Source organism: Peromyscus leucopus, chromosome 10 (genome assembly GCF_004664715.2).
Source record: "Peromyscus leucopus breed LL Stock chromosome 10, UCI_PerLeu_2.1, whole genome shotgun sequence".
NCBI classification, from domain to species: domain Eukaryota; kingdom Metazoa; phylum Chordata; class Mammalia; order Rodentia; family Cricetidae; genus Peromyscus; species Peromyscus leucopus.
In genome coordinates, this window is record NC_051071.1 from 58,891,920 (window position 1) to 58,914,809 (window position 22,890).

The 22,890-nt window shown below is 37.8% G+C and overlaps 1 protein-coding gene across 1 annotated transcript in view; it reads left to right on the forward strand.

Annotated features, from left to right (window-relative positions):
- The window catches only part of Gabrb1 (gamma-aminobutyric acid type A receptor subunit beta1), a 417,219-nt gene that overhangs the window by 298,017 nt on the left and 96,312 nt on the right, over positions 1-22,890 (forward strand). The window contains exon 5 of the mRNA XM_028861997.2: positions 17,935-18,017. Within this exon, the coding sequence (XP_028717830.2) occupies positions 17,935-18,017 (83 nt within the window). The remainder of the gene's footprint in view (positions 1-17,934; positions 18,018-22,890) is intronic.

Genomic DNA, 22,890 nt, shown 5'->3' on the forward strand with positions numbered 1-22,890 from the left:
TTTTAAATTTCTCCATTAAAATATTATTGACACTTAATTGATAGTAAGCTAATAAAGTATGTCCAAATATTTAAACACTGTTAAATATATTTAAAATATTAAAATGTAAATATGTGTTATTTGGACAGTTTTCTATATTCATAAGTGTTTTGGCTAATTCTCCTGAATATCATATCTTATCTAAATTTGGTTGGGAATCTTATGATGACATTAATGTAAACACAATTCAAGCAAATCCTTGGCCTTGGAAACTATCCAAATGCCAGCAATCTGTGTTTGTTTATTTAACCAACGTACTCAAGATGATTTTTAGTAAGAAATTTAATCAGAGTGACAAATATGGATTTTTACCATAAATTTGTTTTCCAAACAACATTGGCATAATGTTTTAATGCAGACAGCACATTGGTCTTTTTCTGTCTTCTTCTGAGAAATCATGATTTCAGTATTTCCTTAAGTTCCTGTTAATTCTATTAAGCCTATACATCAATTTTGAGGCAGACACTGAGCAGACCTTGGTAAGTGAATCATTATGAGGTCATTGGCCTTATAATACTTGCCATCTATCCAAACAGCATTTACTCCAGAAAACAAATAGTTGAACTAAGACATGTGTAATTGCAAACTGTGATGAGAAATGCGAGGGAAGGCACATCCATTCTAAACACCAGCACCCAGCTAAGGGAATGGAATTCTTGATGGATGGGATATATTTCAGAAAATTAGAATTATTAAATGCCAGTTAGTGTAAATTCATGTAAGAGAGAGATAAAATTTGGTTTCCATTCATTATGGCTATTCTTGGATAGGGTACAGGAAGGCAACCCTGTCCAATTTAAAATGACATTTAATATGAGGGTGTAAATAGGGATTATTTGAGGATTATTCTGTAAATATGAGGACATCAAATTTGAATGTAATAAAGAGTTTAAACGTACTATCATGTGCCTCTGTTTGCTTTAGTTTTCTTTGAAGGAACAAAGGTTGATAAAATGACGAAAGTGAAGAGTGTGGATAAATAAAGAAAATAGAAAGAAAAGGAAAGGCAAGCTTGGGGAAGGGAGAAAAAGATGATGGGGTGAGGAAAGGAATAAACAGAGAAAGGGAGGAAGAACTCAAGAGATCGTAACAACTCCATCTTCATTTGTCTGAACTCATCTCTTCTCTTTCCTCTCCCCTCCCTCCCCAGTGTAACATTTCAGCATGTTCTATTTGACTACCTGTGGTTTCTTAGGGCATACATGCTAGTGGTTTGTTTTTACCAAAAATTGTATATAAATGCTGCTTTCTGTAAACGTCCTTTCTAGTTTGGTATCTTGATTGTTTTTCCATACACTATGTAAGGTTTATAGGTTGATACATCTGAATCTGTTTGTTCAACAGATTCAGTTTGTAAAGCCATCTATTGTATATACACAAGAGTTGCATAACCATTTATCATACCCTATAGCAGGTGTTTACCAGTTGTTGTTTATTGCATGATGAACATCGTTGGGGGCTAGGGAGAAAGAGCTCTGTGGTCAAGAGGACTTGCTGCTTCTTCATAGGACAAGAGTTCGTTTCCCAGCACCCACCTTAGGTTAAATAATAATCACTGGTGACTCCAGTTCCAAGAGAGCCAACACTTTATTCTGACATTCATGGGCACCTACACTGTTTCCATATTCACACACACACACACACACACACACACACACATAATTTTAAGAGAGACAAGGAACAGTTCTCAGTTCTGTGTGTGCTAATAAGTAAGTAGCTGTAAATACAGTGTCCAGGTAAAGAAATAATCACTGGATGAAGACTTTTGTCAAAATGCTTACCATAGCAAAAGGATCCATTTGTTTTCTCCTCACCATAGTATGACATCTAGATTCTCCCCATGGAAATACAAACACATTAATGTGGTGGCTGTAAAATAGTCTTTAATTTTTTTAATTTATAGTTTCTTCACTATAAAAATGAATATTATCCCTAATTTTAAAATAGTATTTGATGATATATCTGACCACTCCAGAATTTACTCACTTGACATTGGCTTTATAAAAGTTAATAAAGAAACTAATTTTATTTTGTAGCTCACCTAACATGCCCATTATAAAAATTTCTATTTAACAAGAACAAACGAAAGAGACATGAAAATGGGTGAGGACTTGGTGTGTGTGTGGGGGGGGGGGACAGGAGATTTGTTGAGGATAAAAGGGGGATAATTAAGCAAGCAACAAAGCTTTCATATCATTAGATAATAATCTTATTTGTGAGTTTTGGTGCTATAGAGATATGCCAAAATGAAGGAAAGTCACATTTTTCATTAAAATGTCATTTGTTCTTCTTTTAAATTGCTAAATTGAAAGGCAACTAAATATTTTATATATATATATGTATATATATACATATATATATATATATATATATATATAATGTATTGTGTCCTCTTCCAAACATTGTGATCCTGACATCATGAGGAAAATTATGTCAAATAAAGACACAAAGAAGAAAGAATCTTAAGTCCTTTTCCAGAGTGTGTAAAATGCCCACAGACAAGAAGGAGGAATGGGTGGAAATTTACTCCAAGGCTGATACTTGTTATGCTATCTCCTAATTCCAGGATTTCTTCCATTATTGTTTATTTAATGGAAAATATTAATGTGCCAAATAGGGAAATTTTATATGAGTGTATTTCCCTTCCCTGTATTCATTTTTGCTCTGTTTTCTGCCTCTATGTAATACCTCTGTCTAGATAAGGCAGTATCTTAAATGCTTGGTGACTCCTGCATCATATTTCCGCCCCCTAGTGAGTACTATTTTAGGATGACTGATCATTTTTGAGCAAACATGTCAGGTCTTGGTTTGGGGAGAGAAAACAGTACAAGGCAATATCACAGTTCTCCACATAAGCCCCAAATTAATAGCTCTAGAAAAAGACTCACTTACTTGCCCCACCTTTTACTTCTGAGTCCTTTTGTAAATTATCCTAGGAATATCTTAGTATATCATTATTGATATCTCAGCCACAGCATCCACTTGAAGTGAACATTTCCTTTAGATTTTATTCTCACTTTTACTTCAATAGCTAGGTCCCTTTCCATTCAGTGGCTTACTACTTCACTATTTACTCATAATGTATCCAGTACAGACCTTCATGAGAACCTGAATGGTAAGAAGAAGGTGCTTTGGTTAGAAAAAAGGTAGACTTGATTATTTCTGCTTGCTAATACATAGTTTAGCAAAGTGGTTAACAAATAATATTAAACATTGTAGAAGCAATTATAAATTTTATAGAGTCCACAGTTATATGATGATAATGATATGATTCAGGAAAAATTTGCCTGGATACTCATGGTAACACATGACCAGAGCGGGCACTGTGCCCTTGGCATGTATTTGTTTAATCACTATTGCTCTATTAGTATTTCTTTGCACACCCTACCCCCATACTGATTTGTGAACTTCTTTTCATATTTCAAACTGGTCCTTGATTCACTATGGCCCAACAGAATTGAATAATAATGATCTCATTTTAAGCAACATTTGGAATATAGATAATTATCTGGAAATGACTGGCTGGGATTGCACAGAGGAAAGAGTCATTAGCATTCAACACCAAGTCTGCGAAACAGAGGGAGACAAGTAGAGCCTGGCATCAAGAAGTTAAAAACTAATTGTTTGAGATAAAGATCCAATTTCATTATTCTACTTATGGATATCCATTCTTCCAGGCACCATTGTTGAAGAGGCCATCCTTTGAAGATTGTATTCTTAGTCCTGTGTCAAAATCAATTGACTCCACACATTCTGGAATGTTTATTCCTTCGTACTAGTTAGTGAGTTTCTTTATATTATAATAGGAGGCTGCTTTATCACCTTAACTTGGTAGCACAATCTGAAATCAAGAACTACAGTACCTATCATGTTGTTGCTTTTGCTCATGACTATCTAGGCTAAATGAAATTTCATGGCTCTATCTGAAACAAAGGATTGTTTCTTTCTCTTAGGACCATTAAATGATAATACATTGTGCTTTTTATATATCAGTAAGAAAAAGCCAAGTGCTCTCACCAAAAATAAATAAATAAAAGATAAGTACTTGGGGTGACAGATATGTTAATTAGCTTCATTTAATTATTACACACTGAACTCATATATCACGACATCACTTTGTATCCTGCAAACATGTATAGCTGTAATTGATTAATTTATCATTTAAAAATAGAAATGACTGCCTTCAAAACTGACATTCTGGTTGCTACAGACTTCCTCTTAAACTTCCTGCTGCCATCCCATCTCAGCCCCTCCTTCCATCCTTCCTTCATCCCCTTGAAACTCTGCCTCTAGGTATGGACCCATGGCCCAGGGTCTCCCTAGCTCTTACCTACCACCCATTTTATCCATTCCTTCTATACTGTCTCCATTCTTTGTTACTTCTTGTGAAGTCATAGAACCACTCTCTATCAGGTGCCCCACAGCCACCACACTTATCTGGGAATCAGAGACCCTACAACTGCCATACTATTCTAGGACCCAGAGGGGACCAAAGAAACCAAAGAATAGAACAGTCACCCAGGAAAATTGAGACCAGATGTTTATACCAGGAATCACTTCAAACACTGTAACTTTATGTGCCTAGGTCCCAGAGCAAACACACACACATACAACCAAGACAATGCCTTCCTTCTTCAGAAGCCAGAATCAAAACACTAAATGTACAGAACAAAGAAACGATAATAAAAGCTGTTAAGGAAAAAGACCAAGTCACATCTAAAGACAGGACTACTAAAATAATACCTGATGTTCCATTGGAGACTCTGAACTGAAGCAACTGGGTGGATGTTCCACAAATAGAGACCACAGATACCAGGCATACTACTATACCTAGCAAAACTATCAATCATAATCTATGGGGAAAAAAAATTTCACAATAAAAACAACATAAACAATTTCTGTCCACTATATAGTTCTACAGAAGGCATACAAAGGAAAACTTCAGTCTGAAGAGAAGGCTGAAAGAGACTCAAGGAATAAATAATCCCAGAACAGTACATCAAAAGACTTAGAAAAAAAACTACACCACCATAACAGAATAACAGATGTTGATAATAAGTGCTCATTAATAACTCTCAATATTACCCATGGTTCCAATTTCCCAATAAAAAGACACAAACTAATGACTGGAATAGAAAACAATGTCCATCTTTCTGCCACACCCAAGAATATCTCACATCAAGAATCTCAGGGTGTTAGATGGTATAGCCACTGTGGGAATCAGTATGTGGATATTCCTCAAAATGCTGAAAATTGGTCTACCACAAGATCCAGTCATATCACTCTTGGAAATATATCCAAAAGACTACATCTTACCACAAAGGTACTTGCTTATTTTTGTTCATGGCTGCCAAGAATTAGAAACATCCAAAACATCCACTAGCTGATAAATAGATAATGAAAATGTGGTACGTTTACACAATAGAATATTATTCAGCTCTTAAGAGAAATAAAATTTTACTTCTAGTAAGGGACAGGCTATGGGGCAGGGGGTAATATCCCAAGGAAGAGGAAATAGCATATAGTGAAGGGAGTAGAATCTTCCAAAGGGGGAAATAGAACATAGTGTTATAAAGAGATAAAGGGGAAACGAGACTAGGAGGATTAAATGGGAAGGGAGGAGGGCAGGACAACACAAAGGAAGGGCTTTTTGAAAACCTAATTGGAGACCTGATACAATATAAACTTCCTAAAATGTACACATATATGAAAGGAATCTAAATGGAGTTACCAGAGAATAGCGGAGGGAAGGCAACAACTAGACATGTTATGTCATCAAGTAAAAACCCCAGTGCCAGGGGCCGGAGAGATGGCTCAGTGGTTAAGAGCACTGGCTGCTCTTCCAAAGGCCTTGAGTTCAATTCCCGGCAACCGCATGGTGGCTCACAACCATCTATAATGAGATCTGGTGCCCTCTTCTGGCCTGCAGGGACACAGGAAGTCAGAACACTGTATACATAATAAATAAATCTTTAAAGAAAAAAAACAGTGCCAGAAATAGGTCAACTCTTGTAGAATTGTTGGCTAAAAGGGTCCCATAGACACCATACACACATAAACAGCACAGGTTATTGCCAAGGCTATTGGTTGCTCTCCACAATGTGGTGGATGGCAAGGCCCTGTTGCTAAGGACAACACTACTGCTATTGAACATAGAGAAATTGAACCTGAGACCAACTAGGAGTTTCACCCACTGACCAGTGTTCGCAGTTCTAGAAGGTACTTTGAGCACTATAAGAGAAGAAAAGTAACCGTCAATATCACCCAGATGCAAACCCTGAAACCTACAATAGAGACATGTCTACAAGATATACTGGTATACTAGTGGCACAGATATTAAGGGAGTAACCAACCATTTTTGCTTGGATCTAAAGCCCATTCTATGAGATGGAACTCATACCTGACACTGCTAAAGTGGCCAAGAATCTGAGACTAGAGAAGCCATGGGCTTTAGGAGAAAATCTTCTACTATTATTCTGCTAAGGGAACAATTAAATGACTCTAGTGAGTGACATGTTGGTGTCAGAACAGTGCCTCACTCAACCCTCATCAGAGAAGCTTTTTCTTTCATTAGAGTGTGCCTTTCACAGAGACTAACAACTGGACAATGTGCAGAGGGTGAGAAACTTTTGAGCACTCAGTCCTAAATGGAATGTCTTTACCAAACCCCCCTCCTTCAAGGCTCATGAATCTATGTAGAAGAGGAGGCAAAAAGAATCTAAGGATCAAAGGTGGTGGATGACTCCAAGGAAACAGTGTCTTCCAGACACAACAAGATGGTACAGATATGAACTCATAGAGATTGTTACAGCACACACAATACCTGCACAAGTTCAAAACAAATGGAATCTCATTACAGACAATGGGAAATGAACATAAAATCCCACCACTAGCCAAGAAGCTATTTGATGTTAATACCTGTCAAGAAATAGAAAATTAGTTTTCTCCAATGGAATGTCACTGGATATACCTCCAGGGCTGGCCCCATGCCTAAGAATAGTTGGCCAACAAAAAAGAGACTTCATGGGATATTTTTGTTTGGCTGTCTGGGCTGTTTTGTTTTTGTTTATGTTTTTTGTTTGTTTCTGTTCTCTTTTATTTTATTATCTTTGTTTTATTATTTATTATCTTACTGGTTTTTGTTCGTCTTGAACTTTGTTTTTTGGTTTTCTATGTTGTTTTTTGGAGAGAGACAGAGGAGAGGGAAAGAGAGGGAAAGCTTGAAGTTCAATGAGTAGGGAGGTGAGAAGGATCTAGGAGGAGTTGAGGGAGGGGAGAGAATATGATCAAATATATTAAATGTAAACATTTTAATATAAAAGAAATCAAAGAATAAACTAAGAACAAAATTAGGAAAATACATATTAAACAGACAAGAGTGCTGCACTTTGTTATTTGAGAGCCTATAAGACAGGTAGGAACCAGTTCCAGACAAAAAGGAAGTAAGCACCTGGCCCCTCAGCCTGGTCCTCATTGGAAGCTTGCTTTCTTTGTCATAAAGTTAGACTGCAGACTAGAGTGTTCTCACACCTAGGAGGTGCTTCTCTCTAAACCCAGCAAAAACTAGTGAAGACACAAATAACAAAGCCAAGAAAGAATTATTACTGAAGAAAAGCCTAAGTAAACCCAGTAACTTCACTTGTTCTTAGTTGAGTTCAAAATCACTCATTTTGAAAGTAACTCAACTAAGAAATGCATTTATCAGCTTCCTAGTAACTTGCTGGAGGAAATACTTCTGCACATGGGTTATAATAACAGCTGCTGAGGTGACTGCAAAAACTTTGAAGGTTGTGTTTGCTAAAAACAGAAGCAAAAGGCCCATTCATTTTTTTTTTTACTAGAACCTATAGATACCTGATGGATAATAAAAATAGAATAAGAGCAGGTAGTGAGATAGCTCAGTCATTAATAAGCAAACATGACAGTCTTAGTTTGGTCCCCAAAATTCATGTAAAAAAGCTTGGCATGGTGGTCTGTTCTTATAACCCCAGAATTAGGGGAATGAGGGTAAGTGGATCTCTGGGGTTTGCTGGCTAGCTAGCAGCCAGCCCTCCTGTCCTCCTGGGGAAACTCCAGGCCAAATGAAAGCCCCTGTCTCAAAAGATGAAAACTAGACAGCATCTGAGAAATAACACCCTAGGCTGACTTCTGGATTCCATACACACATGCCTACATTTGCATACATGTGTACCTACAAAAATTTATACACATAAGCACCCACAGGTGTGCCCACACAAATGCACACTCATACACACACACACACACACACACACACACACACACACACACACACAAGACTTGTCATTTCTGTCTTTATATTGTGTCTGTCCCCTTTGTCACCTCAGTCTTTGAGTTATTCTATACTCAGCTCTGCATTTAGCTGTCAATCATTTCAGAAACAGTTGTCCAAAACTACAATACAAGATTAGCTTGGTCTATTGCCCACAGAAGCAAATATATGTGTGTGTTCTACTCTGCCCTTGTATTTCCCATCAATTCCAGTCCTAAAAGTCCTTCAGTCCTATCAAGGTCCCGGGTGCAAGATGATAATGCCAGATACAAATCATCAGTTGCCAAAAGGAGTTGATTACTTATTGCCCACCAAGCAAGGCCTGGAGACTTATACACAGGAAGGAAAACATCTTTCAAAATCATGCCATGGCCCGTGAACAACTACCAAATTTTAGCCCACTGTAGAAAAACGAGTAAAAGACTAACAGTCCTTTTGTCAAGTGAATACACTGGTCACCTCTGGATAGAGCTTTAACTTGGCTGCCTCAAGTTGAGGTCCAATAAAGAAGCCTTGCCTGTCCTGTTCATAGCATGTGGCTCTCTCTCCTTTCTACTGCAACTATGTCCTCAGGTCCCACCATACGTAACTGCTGACAGTGTTGGTTTTCTTTTTAAGCAAAACTAAAAATAATGACAGCATGAATGTGCAGTTGGATGTTTTTAACCTTTATACCCATAGTTACCATATTCCTGATTTCTGGTAGGTCCTCTTACCTTTTTATATTCATCATTAATCAGATAGAAAATGCCCCAAATTACTGCTGACTAAGTGAATACTAAAATTATGATAAGCTTCAAATTTTAAGTATATTTCCCTGATATAGTAGAAATTTTACTGGACCAAAAGTTCTCTCTTTAGACTCATCTAGCCTAAATAAAACATTCAGAGGGGTCACTGCTCTTGAGTCTAGCTTGCCTGAATCTGAATCTACTCCAAAATTGGAGCATTTCTACATTCCATCAGGTGTCAGTTTCTTTAGCTTTGATTTTTGGGGGACAACAACAGGACAGTAAGACTAACATGAGTAGGGAATTAAATAATTCACTATGGAAGTCAGAATGCCATCTTTCCTTGGGATGTCATGTCCTAATTCTCTGAGCCTGAGAATATATTACCTGATACAGTGATGGAGACTTTACAGATGGACCCAACGGAAGCATAGGAGTCCTTAAAGAGTACAGCAGAGTGTCAGGAAGTGAGGAGGCATGAGAAGAGAGGTGGAGTTGGAGGTAATGTTCTTTGAAGATGGAAGAAAGGCTACATGAGCCAAGGAATGATAACAGCCTTCTGAAGATGGAAAGGGCAAGGAAATCGATTCTCCCTCACAGCCTCCAGACTGAACAGTCATTGCTTTCATTTCAGGACTTCTAAAAAATTTTTAAATGTATTATGTCCATATGTGTTTGTATGTGTTTGAAAGGGATGGTATGGTGTGTGTGTGTGTGTGTGTGTGTGTGTGTGTGTGTGTGTGTGTGTGTGTGTGTGTGTACAGACAAACTAGTGCCACAGTGTGTGTGTGGAGATTAGAGGACAATTTGGAGGAGTTGAGTCTCTCTTTCCACTACAAGTTCCAGGAATTTGTATTGTTTTAAGTCACTATCTGTGTGGTTCTTTATCATGGTAGCGATAAAAACCAGTCTACAATGCTCAGTACAGTGCCTGTCACATACTATCCTAAACATATGATACTACCTAAGCCACACTGACCCCATAAATCCAGGTGGTAACAGTGGATTAAACCTACAGTCTTCTATTGTGTGAGTTGACTATCTTCCCCAGGTTGCTGAAGCTTCCCAAAGGATTTGTGTGCTTTCTCATCACCAGGGTGGAGCCCTAGAAGGTCTGCTGTCAATGAACTGACTTAGTCAAGAACAACTGTCTGTCTTGGTAGAGAACAGTTACAGGACATTGGTCTATAAATGCCATCACAGTATGTAATTCAGTCCCAACAACAAGAATGAAGTATTCATGTGGGCTTTAGTGTATATGTGCTCCTGTGCTCCTAGGTGCACATTGGGTGTTCACTGGGCATGGATTAGGTGAACAGAGAAAAACGTATGCCACAGATAGAAAAAAAATATTAAAATTTGATGCCAGGTATGGTTATTCATAAATATTCGAGGGGTTATTTTTTTCTAACACCGCACCACTTGGTTCCCACTTGTAACTGGCTCTTAAATTTCACATAGTAGGGCATCTCTTTTTCTTTCCTTAGCAGTCATGCCTAATGCCCACGGGATTTCGTCTTCAAATACCAACATGTTTGCTACACAGACTAGCCTTCCTAGCACTCATTCAAAGTTAAAGTAGGCAATATGGAAGTGCACATTCTGAAAAAATAATACCTATGTGTTTTTTAGTCAGGACCTAGTCTAGCCTATTGTCTTTTCACATCAGTTTCTTTGAGTGACACACCTAATAAGGATTAAAGATGTATCTGAGAGGCCAAACAAGCTATAAGCCATTCTGCAAACACTTCACTTGATAAGATAGATAGCAATCCTATCACTGCTCCTTTCAAACAGTCTCACAGTCATGGGTGCCAGGATTTTAAGGTCCATATAGGCCGATAGTCCTGGTATAGAGTTTTGTCGGCATCAAGAACCATACCAGCTCAGACATTAGAGATAATTTGCAGTTCCAGTGGTACCTAAGGTTGATGGCCCTGCAACTTAAACCTTAATGAATAGAAACTACAGCAACAGAAGCCCTGCTCTGGGACCACAGTTATAACAGCCCACTGCAGTTTCTGACCTAACCTTCAAAATGTCAATAAATTAGATTATAATGTAAGCTGTTCTAAATGTCTTTGAAAGAACAGATGAATGTTCTGCTATCGGGAAGCCACCTCTGGGAAATTTGTCTTTAGAAGAATGATTAACTAATGCCTTTGCCTGTAGCTGGTTCTTCCCTGTTGTTCTTTGATTCACTATCTGCTAGGAACAGTCTTTCCACACACAGAGGATGAATACCTTCAGCGTCGAACATTAGAAACAGCAATTTTAAAGGAAACAATTAAACTTTTGAAGCCCTTAATCAATCCAGTTTTGTGATCTTTGATACCTTTAATTCCATGAAATGTTCATGTGATCATCTTGCTTCATTCAGAGAGAGCACATTCCCACGAGGATGTGAATTAATTGTAGTGGTGGTTCACCGCTGCCGGCCATCATATTAGACAAGAAAGACAAATGGAAATACAGGGAGCAATTATTCTTAGAGATGTTCACTGGTGCTTCTCACCCAGAGACAGAAGAGCCAAATAGTTCTGCCCAGGGACATCTCTCTTTTTATTGATGGTCTTGGGGATTTCTGCTGAGCAATTTTTCCTGTGCCAATTGCTCATGCACTCAGCTCACTTAACCATAAGTATTATGACATCTAGAAATGCCAAACTCTTAGCATCCAAGTCCAACTCTCTGCTGTCTACATTTGTCCAGACGAAAGCCTAGATATGTGAGCATCTGCTTGGGTCAGATTCCTGTTTGAGTCCCAATGTTCTTTCTCTTCTCAAAGACCCTGATGAGTATCTGTGGACCATATTAGTATTTTTGTAGCTTCCCTCCAACTACTACTAAGTAACTTGGGGAGGTTTTCTTCCTGGTCCAAGTTGGGCTTGTGAAACTCTTCTGCGAGTTATGAATTTAGAGAACAGACATCCCAAGATGGAGGTGATTTTGCATCAGGCCACCCTAGCAGCTTCACTTCTGCAGGTTCATGGTTCGCTTCCCTTGCTGAATTTATTAATTGTTTCTCTCTTGCATCGCAATGGGATATATGAGCAGGAAAGGCCAAAGAACCCAAGCGATAAGAGTACAAAGCACACTGAGGATGGGTCAAGCCTTACTACAATATGTGGATTCTGGTAATGAAATCAATTTTATATCTTACAAGTATTAATGAATGAATTAATCGTAACAGATAGAAATGGTAACTTCAGTAACTCTCTGAAAAATTTGGGGTTTTCAGCAGCAGCCCTGAAAACATACATAAAAGTAACTTTATTTAGACTGAGCAGGTTGTATTTATGTATTTAAGAGAATATATGTATATATGTATATATATATATATATATGTATGTATGTATGTATATAGCAACAATTAATGAAAAAAGAGATGCCATGCATTTGCAAGCGAGCAAGAAGGGGTATGTATGTGTGAGGGTTTGGAGGGAGGAAAAGGAAAGGGAAAATGATGCAATCATTATAATTTCAAAAATTAACTAATTTAAAAATGCAACAATAATAAATTGGTACTAAGGGAGATGTAGAACCAGTGTCTATTGTCTCATCGTATATTGTCCTTGCTTTCAAATGTATGTTCTCTTTTAAAAGATATAACATCTAAGCTGACAAAGTGATTTAGTGCTAACAATTAATGACTTTCATTTATACTATATAGACTGGGGTTTCCTGTAAGATTTCATTTTATTAAAGGTTTTATCGGAGGAAAAATGTTCAAATGCAGTATGTCACAGAGGTTCTTAACCTCAACAATGGTATTTTGTGAACAGGTGGCAGTTGGTGTTCTAGAAGGCTGTCCTGTCACGACAGGATGCTTAGCAGCTGCACTGGCCTCCATTAAACTAGATTCTAATACCAAACTCCAGTCCCAACACAATAATCAAAAATACCTGAAGGCATTGCCTAATGTCCCTGGTGGAGACAAATCCTTCCTGGTAAGAAATATCATTTCTGAGTTGCGGAGGATGGGAAGACTCACACACTGGAAGTCCCCCGCACATGTTCATGTGTTCACATCTTTACAATATTTTATTAATCTACAGCTGTCAAAAAAAATACAGTAGACAGAGTAATTTTCACAAGTGTTTTAGTACTTAGTGCATTACCTTACACTTAAGATGTTGAGCCAATCTTCAGTCTACAATAGCTGTGATGTAAAACTGTATTTCCAGACAACTAGAGACACTCATGCTATATTGATAATGGTAAATCTAAATTGGATGACCTATATGCTCATGGAAGCAGGGAGAATACTGGAATATAATTAAATCCCGTATGTGGTAAATTCTAGAATAAAACTACTATAAGAATATTTTGTAGAACACATTGAAAAATGTAATTAAACTTTAAACTCCATTGTGCTGTTCTCTAATGTTAAAGTAAATCTAAATTAAATTGGTTCATGCTCTGGTTAAGAAGGATCCAACGGTGCTTTATCCGGGACAAATAACCAAATGAATGGAAGCACAGGATCTATGAACCAAAGGCTGAGGGGCCCCCAACTGGATCAGGCCCCCTGAATGCGTGAGACAGTCATTTGGCTTGATCTGTTTGGGAGGCAGCTGTGCATTGGTGCCGGGTCCTGGGCTCGTTGCATGAGTTGGCTGTTTGAATCCTGGGACTCATGCAGGGACACTTGGCTCGGTCTGGGAGGGGGGGAATGGACCTGCCTGGACTGAGTCTACCAGGTCGACCCCGGTCCTCGGGGAAGACCTTGATCTGGAGGAGGTGGGAATGGGAGGAGGGCTGGGGGAAGGGGGGGCGAGAGGGGGAGAACAGGGGAATCTGTGGCTATTATGTTGAACTGAATGGTGTTGTAAAATAATAATAATAAAAAAAAGATTTTTTTTTTAAAAAAAAGAAGGATCCAACGGCATGTCCATATGAACTGTTACCTTATTAAGGTGACATGGAGAATTAGCAAAGAACTAGGGTTTACCTAACAATGCCTTTTAAAAAGCATCCAGAGTCCTACAGTACCTCATTTACCATCTTTAATATACACTCTGATGTATATGTTCATTAAAATAGATATGACATTTGTACTGAGGAAGTGATTTTACATAAATACAATATAGTTTTCAGTTTTTTGTTTGTATTTTATATGTTCAGGTTGCCTATAATATTTCATTTTGTTTAAGGTTTCTCAGAGGAAACATATGTCATATGTATATACAGTTTTTAAAAATTATGTGTCACAATGAAGTTTTGATCAGTAATGGCCTCCACATGTTATGGTGGTCTCCTAATAGTACAATGAGATGGAAACCTTCTATTGCCTGATAGTAATGCTGTGTTTACGTCACAGCCCACCATCACGACTTTACACTTGTTTGTGGACATGCAGGTATAAACAAACCTACTCTGCTGATGATCATTAAAACGCAGTCATTAAGTGCCTGTGCTCTTTTTTATGCATTTATAATAGTACCCATCATTATTTTAGAAGTAAGTGTAAGCTTAATGTAAAACAAAACACAATGTTATATTGGTGACAGTTTCATATAGTTTGTGTTTCTCGCTCTCTCAGCTATACCAAAGGGCTAGCCCAAGTGATAAACCTATATCACATAACTTTGTGGAACCACACTCTATAATGTTCATGCATCACAAATAGGAACTTCTCAGTTAACTTCCCTGATGCTAAGTGAGGCACACCTGTATGTTATGTATGCATATATATGTTAATACAAATACATAGTGTGGCTATACATATCGATGTTTTATATTATAATAATATAAGCTAAGATTATATATATATATGTATGTATGTATGTATCTGGTAGCCTATTGTACTATATATAGTGTCTTTGTGTATATCCTGAACATTGTATTATATGTATCCAGAACATTTTCATCTACAAAACTGAACAATAGGAAACAATGTAAATGCCTACCAATGGAAAATTAAGAAAGTAAATTGTCATTCTCCTACAAAGGAATGCATCACAGTAAAGTTTTTTGTCTCATTTTGTTTTTGTAATAATGACTTATTGTTTACTGATACTGAAACTTTGTGGGTTGGACTACTATGGAAGAGACCTTCCCTCCCTAAAACAATTAGTTGTTTTGTTTGCATAGAACTTCTCATCTGTAGTAATTTGCTATGGTTTACTTTCTGTTGCTGTGATAAAGATTATAACCATGAGTTACAAAGCAGCCTAGAGAGGAGAGGGTGTATTTGGCTTACACATCCCAATTCCAGTCCATCAATTGAGGGAACCCAAAGCAGGAATTCAAATAGAGCAGGAACCTAGTGTCAAGAACTGAAGCAGAAAAGATGGGAAGAAATCAGCTTACAAACCTGCCCCCCAAGGCTTGCTCAGCTTGCTTATTTATACAACCCAGGACCACCTGCCCAGCTGTGACACCACCCACAATGAGCTTGCCCCTCCCATAATCCAGAAAACATCCCATAGACTTGCCCACAAGCCAATCAGATGAAGTCATTTTCTCAGTTGAGATCCCCTCTTCCCAGATGACCCTAGCCTGTGTCAAGTTGACAAAAAACACTAATCAGAGCATACCTAGTAAGGTGTATGAAAGAAAAAGAAACTTATAGTTAAATCTGTGTCTTTTGAGTTAAATTATCCTTATACTTTGTTGACTGCTTTTAAGGAAGTATTTTTCAATTCCCAAGTGATATCAAAACATTATTAAGAGTAGAGTAGCCATTTGAATATCAGTTACACTCAGCCTCTACATTCCAGGAAAACATCCCTACAGAAAATGCAGGGATAATGGAAGTCCAGGTAGGACCTAACTCCTAAGGTCAATTGGGTCAGTAAGTGTGGTGTAACCTTGGATTCCAGGACAGAGCTTCCTCACTCAGTGCACAAAACCTGTTGAGTGTAAATGGGTCAGAGTTTGGGAAATAAATCTGGCAATCCAAGTGGGGTCTATGAGGCACCATAAGACATAAAAGGCTGATTTCATTCCTGTTATTGCATTGGGTGGCATGGGGAGGAAAAGGTGGTATTTGATGCATAGTAAAGCTTCCTCTTATTCATAAATTCTGCAGATACTGATGTAGACATTGTTATAGATGCTAGAGAATATAGTAAATGGTATGAGAAATATCAGCTGTAATAGTAACTTTTATATGAGGAACAACATCTGTTAAGTACAGATCACTGAGAGAATAATTTTGCACACATTGAATCTTTTTTATCCACACAATACTCCTAGGTAGAAGATGTGTTGGTTTATGAGAGCACTAAACCTAATGGAGCTAATTTAACCAACCCAAGCTCACACACATTAGTGAGTATAAAAGTAAAAGTCAACCCAAACTACAAAGTTCTTGACAGCTTCACGGTAATGTCTTTGACTTGTAGCTATTGTATATGATGAATTAATTACATTAATAATGGATGTAATAGAATACTAGCAAGCTAAATTCAACAGCACCTTCCTTCACCAGGAAAAAGTAGGATTTATTTCTGTAACAAAAAGATTGTTGAACATACATAAATCAAGCTGTAGGATAAGCCCTTAACAGGATGAAGGACAAAATCCACATGATCATCACAAAAGATGCAGGAAAAGTTCAATACATTTTCAGGATAAAGATTGTCAAAACCAAGGCATAAAGGGAATTTACCTCTCTATAACAAAGACTAGGAATAGAAAACTCGAAAGCTCAAAATCAATAGCTGTTGAACTCAAAGCCAAAGGATCACATTTTTCTGACATCAACATACAATTTTATAATAAATATACAATTTTACAATAAACAAAAAAGCCCAAGGGTGTCATTAAAAACAATCACATAAATGAGGAGACCAGAGAACCCAGATATAAAGACATATCTACAGTCAGCTGACCATCAGCAAAGGCACCTAGAACAATGGGAAAAGATGGTCTCATCAACAAATTGTGTTTTGAATACTGTACAACCACATTCAAAAGATATTCCAGCGTATTTGGAGTCTACCTTACATCACACATAAAATCAACCAAATATCAGTCAAAGAATTATGCACGAAAATGAAGTACTAGCAGGAAACAAGGGGAAATCTTGGCACTGAGTTTGGTAATAACTTTGCGGCCATGAAACAAAAATCACAGACAGCAAAAGCAAAATTAGACGGTTGGGATTTTTAAAAAGCTAAAATTTTTTGTACATCAAGGAAAATAATCAGTTCATAATAAGAGAAAATGCTTGCAATCTATGTATTTCATAAATAGCTAATAGCCAAAATCTACAAGGAACAGATCCCCACAAAAATGTTTTTAAAAACTGATTCCTCTAATGTAGTGTTAAATTCAGTGTTGCAGCATGGGAATTTTTTTATATTAAATTAAATATGAATAAGGAATACCGACTTAATGGTTTCTTTTTTTCCCCTCTATTGTCTTTGTGTGGTTTAAGAATCAAGGGAGTGAGTACCTCATAAAATGCACTGTGGAATGTGTGCTCTTTTTTTTTTTTTCCTAATTTTTGAAAGAGACTGAGAAGACTTAGTACCGATTTCCCTTTGAGTGCTTGGGAAATTCATCCATGAAGTCATATGGTCTGAGTTCCTTCTTGTTAAAGTTTTTGACTACTGATTTAACCTCTAAGACATTGGGATCTTTACACTTTTCACTTCTTGAAGATGCAGCTCTCTAGAAATTTATCCATTTCTGTCTCTTTATCTGGTTTATCTACCCTACTGCGGCATAATGGCTTGTGGTGGTCTTTTAGGAGGTTCTAAAAGTTCTGCCATCTGGTAAACATGATGCAAGGCTAAGAAGCTTAGAAATAAAATTTCACCACTAAAAAAATTTAAGTTTACACTTGTTTGCTGCTTGGCCTCTGTGTGTCCATGAAAGATCCCCACTTACATCATGTCTGTCTTCTCTCTCACCCCATAGGATCACAACCACCGCTGCATGCATGATGGATCTTCGAAGATATCCTCTGGATGAGCAAAACTGCACCCTGGAGATTGAAAGTTGTGAGTTACTTGTACAGGGGATGGAAAAGGGGGATGTTTGCCTGACCCAATTCAAGTCAACCTTTCTTTGAGTTAATTGGAACTGGGATATTTTTGGCTGCTACCTTTTTTCAAGGGGTTCACAGTTAGTGGCATTTCCTCTCATATTAGTGGTTCAAGGGTCATTTCCGTGACATTTTCATTTGGACAATTAAGGAAAGTCCACTTATTTTGATTCATAAATGTATAAACTCATGCTCTCTTCATCTTCTCTCAGAACCTCCTAATATCCAAGCTTCGTTAGGTGAAAAAAGAAAACATTTTCTTATCTGTTAACCTGGAAGACTGTAAATGGTCTTTTAGAAATACGCTCTGGGACAGTATTGTGTGAATGGTGTGTTTTTACCAGTGAAAAGCATATGACAATAAATGACACCTCAATAGGCTTCTGCTTTAGGTCAAATAGTTTTTCGTGTCTGTGGGATGATTTTGGTCTGTACTTATGAGGCTGTTTTTCATTGACTGTGAATAGTATGAATGTTTTAATCACTAAGACCCAACCCACCTTGTGTCATTGTTTCTCAGTCATCAACCTGCAGGCCTTTGAGCCCATTCATTGTGAGTACTAGAGATCGAGCCTTTATTTGTTTTGAGAGTCACAAAAAGATGCAGGAGTTAACTCTATCACTTACTGAAATGTGAAAAATCAGCAGGTGTGTATTTTGAGCATCTAAAATACTTTCTAGAGCTAAATGTCAAGAAGCAAAGGGAAATGAAACCCTTTCAGCTGACCTTACAGTGTTACTGAAGAATAAATGTGTTTCTCTACTGTGCTGTTACGCAATTACGTAAACTTTCTAGTCTCATTGCACAGAAATAAAACTGTTCCTATAGAGAGGGCACTAAATTTAGATACAGCCATCATCCTACTCCCAATGGGATGAATAAGAAAATCCAGAAATGTTCTTCCATTAATATTTTGATTTTAAAGGTCATAAAGAACATGGTAAATATTAAAATGTATTATTTATTAAAATGTTAATGTTGACTTGGTTTAAAGGACAAAAATGACCAAATTAGAAACATAACTGTGATCCTTAATTAATGGCTGATAATAGTTTATAAATACAGCAGAGCTTTTGTTCAGAAATTAAATCATTACCTTTGAAACTGGAGTAGAAAGAGAAGAATAACTTGTGGGCTAATGACAGATATGGGTTACCATTCACCTTCGGCTACTTGTCCACTGATTTTGTGATTTTCTTAAACTTTGGCTTCCTTTGGAAAGCTTTGTAATCTGAAACGTTCTTAAAATTCTAGGATCCACAAGGCAGTGGTGGCACATGCCTTTAATCCTAGCACTTGGGAAACAGAGGCAGGCGGATCTCTGCAAGTTCAGGGCCAGCCTGGGCTACAGAGTGAGTTCCAGGAAAGACTCCAAAGCTACACAGAGAAACCTTGTCTCAAAAAAAAAAATTAAGATTCTTGGTTTTCATCATTCAGTTAAGGAGCAATGAATTTTGCAAAGTATTTTAATTGATTCTGCTCTAAGAATTACCAGTATATTCTCCCTCAAAGCATAATGAGTTTCCCTACAATTTCATAGTGAGTTGTAGATTGACATTTTTCTTAAGATGACAAATTTCTTTATTTATACTAGGAAGTATGCAGTCTTTCAATTCATTCATCATACTACATAATGACCAAAACAATAAATAAAGCAAAAATTAAATATTGCCTTAAAAGGCTCTACAGAGGCAGAAACGTGATATAAATAAAGAGTCAAACAAGAACTATGACCCACTGCCTTCTATATGTTAAACTAACAACATAGTAGCATGTGACACCTCCATGATAAAAGCATGTCTGAGAGATACAGTATCTGGGATACAGAGAACTAAAATAACCAAAGGCAGGAATTACAGAGGGATGGGGATTCAAGCCCAGTTCTACTCCACCACAGACCTCTGTACTCCATGGGTGAGGAAGGTAACTGAGGCTCCACAGCTAATGGTACACCTGCTATCAGCAGGGCCAGGAATCCTGTGTTAATCAAAAGCAGGTCTAGATTTCCTAATATCATCTCTGCTACGGGTCAAGAATCAAAACTAGAAGCTGAAGCAGAATTTGGTTCCTGGGTCACATGCCTAATATTTATCACTGAAAAGGGAGGGTATCTTAAAGATTCAGCAAACCAGGCAGGCCTTGATTCCATTGAAAATAATCAGCAAACCAAGCAGGCCTTGATTCCATTGAAAATAACCGTGTGAGTATGCACATACTCACCCGGAAATCTCAGAGTTGCATAGCTCAACAGTGTGTTTAAAATATTCTTCATCTTAACAATTAACTAACTAATGTAATGAAATGTAAATTCTTAAGAATAAAAAACTATAATGTGGTGCAGGAAAATACACTAAAAATACGGAGTCTGTATTTCCTTGCCAACTTTGCTTGCTTTGCTTTTATTCCACCTAAATACAAAATACACTGGTTATTCTTTCATGTTTTTTTTAACTCTCCATAACTATATGTGTGATTTTTTTTATGAAACAGATCGTCCTCAATTGACAATGTATTGGACAACAGCTCAGCTTTAATGGACCTAATATCAGATTACGAGAATGATAAAGTAGACATTGCTCAATATAGGACTGAGCCAATCAAACTTCTCTGTGGCCAACTGAGTGGAAACATTGCCTACATTACAGAATTTACTAGTTCGTATGTGTAACCCATTAAGGCTGGGGAAATGTTTCCCGCGGTTAGGTCCTTTGAGATAAATTAAAGACATTTTACTTATTTTTAATGCCATTTAATCAACTAAAATTGCAAAGGCCATAAAGTCTTGTTAAACCGAAAATTTACTTGGACTTGGAGCAGAGTAATAGCTTTATAGCCCCGGGATGTCATAAAATGAAGCAGTGGCATATAGAAAAATCAATCAAAGAATTTAGTATAACGAGGATTTGGAATTCAAAATCAATAAAGCTATCATATGAAGGTTGGATAGCCACAAGCCTTGTGGAGATACAGGTAGGTCTTAGGATAAAAATCATGGATAATTATTTGGATGACTTTTCCCACTTTCTTCAACAAGATTAAGGAAAATCTTTAATCTCTCCCTTTCACTTTCAACATAGGCTGTCACCTGTTGACTATACTCAAAGAAGTAGAAGCCAATTTCAAGTCTGAAATCTGTGTCCTCACCCACACATAACCCTTCTTGTTCTTCACCATCCTGAGCAACACCTATATTTTGTGTGGGAACACATGAAAAACATGTCTGTTCTCCTCACAAAAGATACCCTATAGCAGACCAAAGAAACAAGTCCACCCACATCTAGCTTATTGAACTAAGTTGGGTTACTTAGAGTTAGTCAAAGGGAGCTGATCAATGAAAAGGCCACCCCAGAATGGGTAGCAATTCATGAAACCTGAATCAGTAGAGCTCCCTATACAAGTTATAGGCTGTTCTGCTGGCTTAAGAGTCCTCTTCTCACTAGCAATTGCTTTTACAACCCTGGGTAAGGGTATTGTCTGACTTTTCCTGGAATGATGTGAACAGCATCTGTTCACCCTACATAGGGAATCAAATACAGACCAAAGAAACAAGTCCATCCAAATCCAGTGTAAATATCCAGTGAGTTTATTGAAATTACTTATAGAGGTTATTTATAGGTGAGGATTAAATTACAGAATCATTGGTGACGCAAAGGCATCACCGAGAAGCCCACCTCAGCATGGGTGATGACTCATAAGAGCATCCCTGGAGCTCTGCATGATCATTTGCAGGCAGCCCTACTGTTCAGTGCCACATCTCAGTGTTTGTTACTGCATGTCAGCTTGGGAAGGATCCCTGTCAATCGTGTAGTCACACTTTACTAAGGCTTGGGAATTTAGTTCACTTCCCAAGCCTTGTAGGTTTTGTTTCCTTTCTGAATCTTAGAGTCTCCCTCGTAGATGGAATGTTTCAGTTCAAAGAAGCTCTGGTTCTTTAAAAACACTCTGTTGGGCCGGGCGGTGGTGGTGCACGCCTTTAATCCCAGCACTCGGGAGGCAGAGCCAGGCGGATCTCTGTGAGTTCGAGGCCAGCCTGGGCTACCAAGTGAGCTCCAGGAAAGGTGCAAAGCTACACAGAGAAACCCTGTCTTGAAAAACCAAAAACACTCTGTTGGTAGCTACTACTGTTGTTGTTGTTGCTGCTGCTGCTGCTGCTGCTGCGGCGGCGGCGGCGGCGGCGGCTACTGCTGTGTTCTAAATGTTTGCGTCTCCCTAAATTAATATTAGAACCTACTCATCAGAGTGATGTAATGATAAAATTGGGATAATGAGTAGAGCTCTTGTTAATGGAGGTATTTCCCAGAGTCTCCTAGTGATTCTTCCACTCACTATATTAGGTCATAACCAGAAGGTACCATCTAGGAAAGAGAAAAGGGACCCTCACCAGACACCAGAGTTTATCGGTGCCTTCATTTTGCTCCTCCCCCAGTACAGAACTGTCAAAACTTGAGATATTAATCTCTGGTGTTTATAAGGTGCACAGTTTGTTGTACTAGCTTTAGTATCTCCACATCCCCAAAGGGCTAAAATGAGAATGTAGCACTTCGAAGTACTTCTTTGTTTCCAAGTTTATTGATTCTTTGCCATATTGAATATAAAGAGGAAAGGATTCATTGCATGGCTCACTATCCACTCATTAAAACCAAGACTAACTTTTAGTAAGAATATGGAGGGGGGGTAATATACCTTATAAGTAACCCGTACAGACTTTGTTGAGTTGCTCTAATTTTCAAAAATAAAAATTGCTTTACCTTCTCAGCTAAGATTTAAAGCATGGCTTTGTACCTGCAGTCCAGTATTCCTTCCTTTGTGCAATTTCATATTTGTGTCC